This window comes from Hibiscus syriacus, unplaced genomic scaffold (assembly GCF_006381635.1).
Source record: "Hibiscus syriacus cultivar Baekdansim isolate YM2019G1 unplaced genomic scaffold, ASM638163v2 tig00112216_pilon, whole genome shotgun sequence".
NCBI lineage: Eukaryota > Viridiplantae > Streptophyta > Magnoliopsida > Malvales > Malvaceae > Hibiscus > Hibiscus syriacus.
This window is the reverse complement of record NW_024063269.1, coordinates 499,131-508,042: the sequence shown is the minus strand read 5'-3', so window position 1 is coordinate 508,042 and position 8,912 is coordinate 499,131. Positions and strand designations below refer to the sequence as shown.

General features: G+C 35.3%; 1 protein-coding gene across 2 annotated transcripts; it reads left to right on the top strand.

Moving 5' to 3' along the window:
• The first annotated feature begins 670 nt into the window (after positions 1-670).
• LOC120175826 (serine/threonine protein phosphatase 2A 55 kDa regulatory subunit B beta isoform-like) lies at positions 671-8,479 on the top strand. Of its 2 annotated transcripts, none has more exons than XM_039182383.1 (14): positions 671-1,054; positions 2,711-2,814; positions 2,902-3,000; positions 3,154-3,273; positions 3,632-3,835; positions 4,449-4,540; positions 5,617-5,735; positions 5,864-5,987; positions 6,147-6,270; positions 7,035-7,103; positions 7,198-7,289; positions 7,383-7,460; positions 7,558-7,625; positions 7,766-8,479. In XM_039182383.1, exons 1-14 carry the CDS (start codon positions 943-945, stop codon positions 7,900-7,902), a joined length of 1,542 nt encoding a protein of 513 aa, XP_039038314.1. In that variant the 5' UTR covers positions 671-942; the 3' UTR covers positions 7,903-8,479. The 2 variants fall into 2 exon arrangements, with proteins under 2 accessions (XP_039038314.1, XP_039038313.1); XM_039182382.1 differs by having other exon boundaries at positions 3,632-3,838.
• The last annotated feature ends 433 nt before the right edge of the window (positions 8,480-8,912 follow it).

Genomic DNA, 8,912 nt, shown 5'->3' with positions numbered 1-8,912 from the left:
TAATTATGTTCTCCAACTTTTTAAATGTATGCAATTTAGTTAATTTTTTTATATTACTATGAATTCATTTGATCCCTCATCGGCTCATCCATGCATGGTGTTTAATTTATTTACTTTTTCTTTCCAATTTCATGTTTGCTCAACTTGGTACTTCATATTATATTTTCAGCAAAATTGACTCATAATTATTAATATTTCTTTTAATTTATTCTAAATCATATATAATTACGAATTACAATTTGATGTTCTCATTCACATTCATTATTGAAATGCGAAAAATAATTAATCAAAAATTGTCAAAATTATTCGACCTGAACTCATTCCGTATCTGATAAAGATCCAACCTGAATTTTATCTGCCAATGATATCACCAGAACTGAATGAGATCCGCCTGAAGTCCATCCGAACCTGAATTAACCTAATTTTTATCTGCTCCGGACCTGAACTGACATCAATCCGATCAAAAATTAACTCGACCTGAACCCAAACTAAATCTGATATCAAATCAACTTGAAAGTAACCCGAACTGATTTGACATAAACCCGACCTGATCTGAGTTGAAACATCAAATTTACCTAACTTAATCTGTATCCGATATTAACCGACTTACTAAGATCTAACTGAAACCTAAACAATTACCCCCATTTTACAACCCTACACAGAGAAAATAAATAATTTATTCACTTTCTTTTCGGGAAGAGGGCCAACATTTGGGTCTCTTTTGTTGTGTGTTCCTTTCAATGGTTGAATTATAGAAACCCAAACAAATCATTCATTTTAATCCCCTTACGAATTTAGTAATGAAGAAAAACTAACGCAAGATGCGATCTTTGATTTGATTTTGGGAGTGTGGTTGAATATAGACCGTTGGCTTTTCCATTTTCGTTATTAGATAGTGAGAATTACAGTCGGACAAAACCCCAAAAAAATAAACAGGTAGAAATGCACGGAGGTGATGAGGTGGTCGCAGCTCCTTCACGACCGTCAGAACCGTTGGATTGGAAATTCTCTCAGGTATTTGGTGAAAGAACCGCTGGAGAAGAAGTTCAAGAAGGTAAACTATTATTGTTTTTGGATCCAATTTGTAATTTGTTGGTTTTATTGGAACTAGGGTTTGTTTTGGTGTTTTGGATCTATTTGTTTAGGTTAATGGATTGGAAAAAAAGGTTGAAGCTTTTTTGTTTGCTCTAGGTTTTTGCTTCGCTTTGGTAATCATTTCTGGGTACTTTATTAGAAAGGAGGTATTGGGAGAGTGAACTTGGTGAAGTTAGTGATGGTGCATGCACAAAGGGTTGTTCCATTTGTTATGTGTTAATGACAGTCGTGGGAATCTGAGTAGTTTCTGTACCTATTTCCTGGGTTCGTGCATTGCAATTCATTTACAGTATTGAGATTTGAATTGAAATTAGAATCTGGGTATTGTCACTCTGTTAGGATGGAGATAGACTATGTTTCACGAGTGTACGCCACTTCAAGTCTTTAACTCATGGATGGATGGCAACCTTGGTTTGGCTTGGGTTTACTATTTGTATGATAGAGAGGTTAGAGATAGCTCCAATTTACAGATTCCTAGGTTTACTTGGTGGTTTATTTTAATATGAGTCGGTTATATTATGGTAAACTTCCTAGTAAATGGGACACACAGAAAGTTATTTTGATTATGAATTGAATAATGTGACATTGTATGGTGCTTGAAAGAAAGACATAATTCAGTGATTGGTAGATATCTGATCTTTTAGTTTCTAGTTTAAATTAATACCATTTAGTTCAGTAACTCAATACTGAAACTTGGATTAACAGTTTGAGTTCAATCTCTGCAAGTATAACACAGGCAGATATTGAAGTATGCTACTGAAACAGATGAATAAAGACCTTAGGCTTTCAGAAGCATTGAAGTGTGCATGGCGATAGTTAAAGTTGGATTCAGTGAGAAACTGATACCTTTCAGAAACATTTCTGTCGATTCTGGTTGAATGGACAATTATCTATTCGTCTTTCTATCTATCTAAAACTTGGATTGACAATTTGAGTTCAATCTCTGTATAACATGGGTAAATGTTGAAGTATGCTACTGAAACAGTTGATTAGGCTTTCAGAAACATTGAAGTGTGCATGGCAATAGTTAATGTTGGATTCAATGAGATATCGATATCTTTCAGGAACATTTCTGTTGATTCTGATCGAATGGACAGTTATCTATCATCTATAGATCGATCAACAATAACTAAAGTGTGGCTAAATATTGCAGATTTCTATTTTGAGTTCTTGAAAAATAATGAATCAGAGTCTCTGGCTAGGATTTTTTTGGAAAGGAATTATTTTGGACTTTCATATAATCATAGTGCTTCTTACTAGTTGTGTGGTAGTTCAATTTTCATTCTTCTTGTCTTTCCAAATTAAGCTTGTTATTGTCACAATTTCATTTTTCTTAAGCTTCGCAGAATAATAGTGTGATGCAATGGCAAAGAGAATATGCATTACAATGTTGTGGATTCTTCATGTTAGGCATGACAGAAATAGTTTATATTTATCACATATTAATCCCCTTTTTTCCTATCAGAGAGAAAGATGATGTCTAGAAAATAAAAATTATGTCAAGAGAACAGAGACTGAGAGTTGTGATTCATTGATAGAGAGACAGATAATTTGTATTTAGCATTGCTCTTACCAGAAGTATATTGTTATTAAGAAAGTATTTTTCCTCCTGCAGTTGATATTATATCTGCCATTGAATTTGATAAAACCGGGGATCATCTTGGCACTGGCGACTGCGGGGGACGTGTTGTTCTCTTCGAGAGGACAGACGCAAAGGATGTGGGTTCTGGCACCTTTTCTGATGTTAATTATTACCTTAGTGTTTTTCTTGGGTTGCAACTATAACTTATTTTACTACAATTGTAGCATGGCGTATCAAGAAGAGATCTGGAGATAATGGATTATCCAATTAGTCGGCACCCTGAGTTTCGTTACAAGATGGAGTTCCAAAGCCATGAGCCTGAGGTGCTCTCTTATTACTTTATGATGCATGCGCGCACACACACAACCTTAGAACCCGTATTCCACTAGGCTCAAGATTTTTGCTCCATCTTCGCCTGAATATTTTCCCTTTCTCTCTTCAATTTAACCCTCTCATTATTTGTTTGGATAATGCAGTTTGACTATCTCAAGAGCTTGGAAATAGAGGAAAAAATCAATAAAATCAGGTGGTGTCAAACAGCCAATAGTGCCCTTTTTCTCCTTTCCACCAATGATAAAACCATCAAGTTTTGGAAGGTAGGAAGGAAATCTGTGCTGTAACTACTATCTTTACTTTGTCTTGTTTCAGGTTGATTGTAGATTGTCCATGTTAACACTCTGTCTGCTATAAGTAGCGGCTGGTACTTTAGGATGCTCATTCATTTATAATTGAATAAATCTGCTACATGACTGCAAAGTTAGTGGTGCATAGATTGACTGATTCCTAGGAAATGCTTAGAAAAGAGAAAAACATGATATTTCTCGTTTTATCCTGGCTAATCTTCTGAGCATTGGTGTTAAGCATACTGATGATTGATATTATCATCTGTGGATACCTCTGCCCGTTGTCTTCTAACCCACTTGATTATCTGCTGTCTGTATGAGGGTTCAACAGGTACAAGAAAAGAAAGTCAAGAAAATTTCTGACATGAATTTGGATCCATCAAAAGCTGTAGGAAGTGGCAGTGTTGCTAGTTCAAGTAGTTCAAGTAGCCCAAAAACTTGTCTTGTGAATGGAAGCTCCTTCGATGGATCCTACAACAAGTTGAGCAATGATTTTTTATCACCAGGAGGCCTTCAATTGTTGCGTTTACCTGCGGTAGTTGTATTTAAACAATCTTTGTTTTATTCGCTGTGATGAAGTTTTAGGCTATTAATATTTATATACAATTGCACCATATGAGTTAAATCAAACTCAAGGTTAGGGGGTTGATAATTTATTTATTTTTAATTTGTAATACAAGTGCAAAGTAGGGTGGTGAACTCTTTTGTTGTACCCATTATTTCCAAGAGCAGTACTTCAAACTGAATTAGGGTTAAAGCCCATGATTCTTTGCCCCATCTTTTGGTGATGAAGACAAATTATATTCATTATTCAGCATTTTACATTTTTTTGCATCATTTCCTATAAATATAGACTGCAATGTTTTTATGTAATATGCTGTTAGATTTTAGATTCTGTTATTATTTTTATTATTGAGGAATCTACTACTTTCTGCGCTGCATATCTTTTTGTATGATGAGGCCTTCATGACCGTAGATCACACAAGTCCTTTGAAGATGACCTGGTTGTTCTTTCTTTTCTTTTCTTTTTTTCCTATTTTTTCTTACTAGGGAAGAGTGTTAGGATTTTGTTGTCAAATAGATGGGAACATCTTCTTTTGTTGTCTAAATGTCTCGGCTGCTCAACCTTTAATCTTCACTATATCTAGGTAACAAGTCAGGAGATCAACCTAGTGGCTAGATGTCGAAGGGTATATGGCCATGCTCATGATTATCACATCAATTCTATTTCAAATAACAGGTAGCTATTTACTTTGATTTATTTCAAGGCTTCCTATATTTGGATTATTTGGAAATTAGTTGAAGAAGAAGTATGATTTCTTTTTCCTAGATAATATTTAGTAGGATCAAGAATCTTAACTTATTCTTCTCTGATGGATGAAAAGTCTTCATCAGCCCACACTTCAATACGCTTATAAAAGAGTTTTAGTCTGATAATTGCTTAACCTCTATCATATTTTTGTTGATATATGCTTTAGTACTTTGCAGTATCTTTCTGAGGTATCTCCTGAGAATGTGACGCTATCTTTTATTGGGTTATTGATTGGAACTGGCGCCGATTGTGCTTCTATTCCCCCCCCCCCCACATTTTCCATCCTAACTTTGTGTTGAAGGCATATGAATCTCTATTGATAATGATAAAGGATTAATTTTTCAACTAAAGATATAATGAATCTCGATTCCCTCCTGATAACATTCTGTTCTGAACTAATGTTGTCGTGTCCAAGAAAGAAGCTGTTATTCTAAATGGTCTTTGGGGACACTGTTCATGCTTTAGAAATGGAAGATTGGTTCATAACATTGAGAAAACTGGAGAACTTCTAACCATAGAATATAAATGACATGGATGGAGCTTTCCTCAGAAATTATTCTTCTCTGTTTTAGGCCTTGGAGACATCACTTTTGCCTTAGAACTTGTTTAATAGGTTCTATGATCTATTGATCATGTTTTGTCCCATGCAACCCTTGAGGCATTAGATTATTTAGTTCATGCAAAATATTTGAATCTAGAAGTACTAATCTTTTATCATAGAATTATCTAGTACCTGTCTTGAAGTTAAATTGTCTGTACACAATGTTTCTGCTCTACATTTATTCTTATTCATGTAAATTCTTTGGAAATCCATACGGTGATATTTAAGCTTTAGGATTGTATGCACTTTTTATTTTATCGGAAAATAGTAAGCTGTTGTATGACAAGCTTGTTTGTTATGTTTGAAAACACATCCTGTTTCAGTGTTTTGCTTTCATATTAGTTTGATTTTCAAAGATATACTGATAATCTGTTACCCTCTCTGTCTCTCTTGTATTTCCTAGTGATGGGGAAACTTTTATATCAGCTGATGATCTACGTATAAATCTTTGGAACTTGGAAATTAACAGTCAAAGTTTCAATATTGTTGATGTAAAGCCTGCAAACATGGAGGACCTAACTGGTAAGTAGTCTCTTACATGTTGGTACTTTCATCTGCTCCTTTCACTTATGAAAGTATAATCAACTTCAGTGCTTTTTAATAAATTCACGAAAGCAAGGTTTAAACTATAGTCATGCCGATCTTTGCAGAGGTTATAACATCAGCTGAGTTTCACCCTACCCACTGTAATATGCTAGCTTATAGTAGTTCAAAGGGTTCAATTCGCCTCATTGATTTGCGGCAATCAGCTTTGTGTGATTCTCACACCAAACTGTAAGTGTAATACCATTGATTGCTTCTTTTGATGAATTTACTCAGGTTTGCACCAAAAATTTAAAATACCAGGCTATAAATCCTGACATGTAGGGTTATATATTTACTATGTGTCTTCAGTATTCTTTCTAAAATATAAGTAATATTCTATGACAACAGGTTTGAAGAACCGGAGGCACCTGGTTCTAGATCATTTTTTACAGAGATAATTGCCTCAATCTCGGATATTAAATTTTCAAAGGACGGAAGATATGTTCTTAGCCGTGATTACATGACTCTTAAGGTGTTGCTTTCTCTTCTTGTTTTGCTTTATTTTCTTGTTTTCGGCATTGACATATAATTACTTTGCATTGCATGAGCTTCACATTATGGATGTAATTCTTCTTAAGCATGCCACGATGATTTTATGTGACCCCGACTTAATTATCTATCACATTATTGAGTAAGACAATGAAAGGATTTGACTGCATTGATGCAATGTCTTATGCAGAAAGCATGAAACTGCAATGGTTTTTTCCTGCAAATATCTGCCTGATAAAATATTCTAGTTTTTTAGACATTTAACACAAATGTGATTAAAATAGAAACAACAATTTGGCTTGTAGGCATTTTGGCTTGGACTCAAGATAGTCAAACAATTTTATTTATTCTATAGAGAGCTTATCATGAAGGCATGACACAGGTGGGGGTTAAGATTAAATGTTATGATACCTTTTATTCATTGAACATAAATATATTTAATCATTTTAAAGTTGCTGTTGAGCATTCCTTCCCCGTTCACTGTTTGGATCAATCACATGTCATTTTTTTTTCATTTTTTTATTCTTTGAACATACTTAAATTTGAATCCCTCATAACATGGTTAATTCATATCAGTATCTTTTTCTTTTTGTTAAAATTTTACCAGCATGCATACTTTTAAGCTGTAAGACTTTCGAAGTTGGTTTTAAACTTATGGTGTCCTTGATATCATATACATTTGATATGTCCTTAATGGGCATTTTAGGACTTGTCATCTGACTTGATTACATGTCACTTGGTTGTCAGTTGTGGGACATCAACATGGATTCAGGTCCAGTTGCAACATTCCAGGTTCATGAATATTTACGACCTAAGGTATGATTTCTATGTTCTGAAAAAGATGATGAAATTAACCATATCTGTGTTATGCTTTGACAGACCTTTTTATTGCGTTCTTTGATTGTTTCAGCTGTGTGATTTGTATGAAAATGATTCAATTTTTGACAAATTTGAATGTTGCCCAAGTGGTGATGGATTGCGAGTGGCAACGGGTTCCTATAGGTTTGTTTTCATCCAAAAGCCTGTCTCCTAACCTTTTGTTGTTGCCGTTGTGTTCTTCCATGTGACATAATATATATTTCCCTGTACTCTCAGCAATCTATTCCGTGTATTTGGTTGTGCCCCTGGAAGCACCGAGTCGACAATTTTGGAAGCCAGCAAAATTCCAATGAGGTAAAGTTTCACTCCAGGGTAACCTTTCAAAAATAAAGTAAAATTCGATAAATGAAGTACACTCTAAGTAGTTATATACATCCATTTGTCTTTCCAGGAGACAAGTTCAGACTCCCACAAGGCCTTCCAGGCCCCTAAGCAGTATAACACGTGTTGTTAGACGAGGTTATGATTTGTTGTTCATTTGTTTCCTTTTGATTATTTTCTTCCTTGGACATCTTCTGGTGCAGGGTACAGTTTAATGATTTTTTTCAGTTCTTGATTTGTGCTCTGAAGCTTTTATTGTGGTGAATTTGTCATATCAGGATCAGAGACTCCCGGTGTTGATGCGAATGGAAATGCTTTTGATTTCACAACAAAGCTGCTGCACCTAGCATGGCACCCAACTGAAAACTTTATTTCCTGTGCTGCTGCAAACAGCTTATACATGTACTATGCATAAAGATAATCCAAGAAATGTACTTGGCTTAACCTTTTTTCTGGTAGTCGATGGTGAAAGCTCCTTTCCCGTTCCTTCCAAGCAGCGAATTGAAGGCTAAAACGAGTCCCACCCTCCAGTGTTTGTCTCCCAAAATCCGAAGCATGCTGTTTAGTCTCAAGATCAAGAAATGGCTGTCACAGATCCAAGAGGATGCCAACCTATCACTGTTCACAGGTTTGCACAGCTTAATTCTCGGTATCTTGTGTCTTGTCCTCTTCTCTCGATCCCTGGAAAGCCCTTCAGCATGTTCGTTTCATTTTCCTCTTTTATACTTCCTCCTGGAAGATGGAGTAATGTTTTTAGATTTGTGTTGCGTTGAAGTTGGCAGCAAAACGTGATTGTAGCTCCCCTACAAGAAAACTAAAGGATGTTCTATATTTGCCACTTAGGTTTAAGGTAAATGTTGGTGGGAAGTAGCTGTCAAAACTGTCAGTGCAATTTTTTTATTGATTCTTTTGTCATGTTTGGAACTTCATCCTTCAGTTTTAGGTAATTGTATCTTTTTCTTCTCAATCAAAGGAGGTAACCTATTGATGGATGTATGTTTCTGTTATTGTATTGGTGTTTATTGATACTAACGTGTATATGATATGCGTATCGATACGATTATGGCAACAAGGATATCGAGACTACAAATAACATTGCTTTGAATACCTTAAACCTCACTTGAAAGATATGGTGAAATGGGTTCTCATCTGCATTCAACCACAAAGTTGAAGAAAGTCTCAATCGTGTATTCCTTGAAATTAAAGTATAACTGTGCAAGTATGTATGAACCTACTGCAAATATCATCAAAATTGAGCATTGAGTTCTATCTCCATAATGGGTAAAATTCATTAAAAGTTGAATATGCACATAACCCCAAGTAGAAATGGCAATGGGACGGGTTTTACTCGCCTCGAACCCGAAATGAATTCCCGACCCCGAGTCGATTCCCGTCGGGTTTTTTATTGGGGGCCCGTCGGGGATT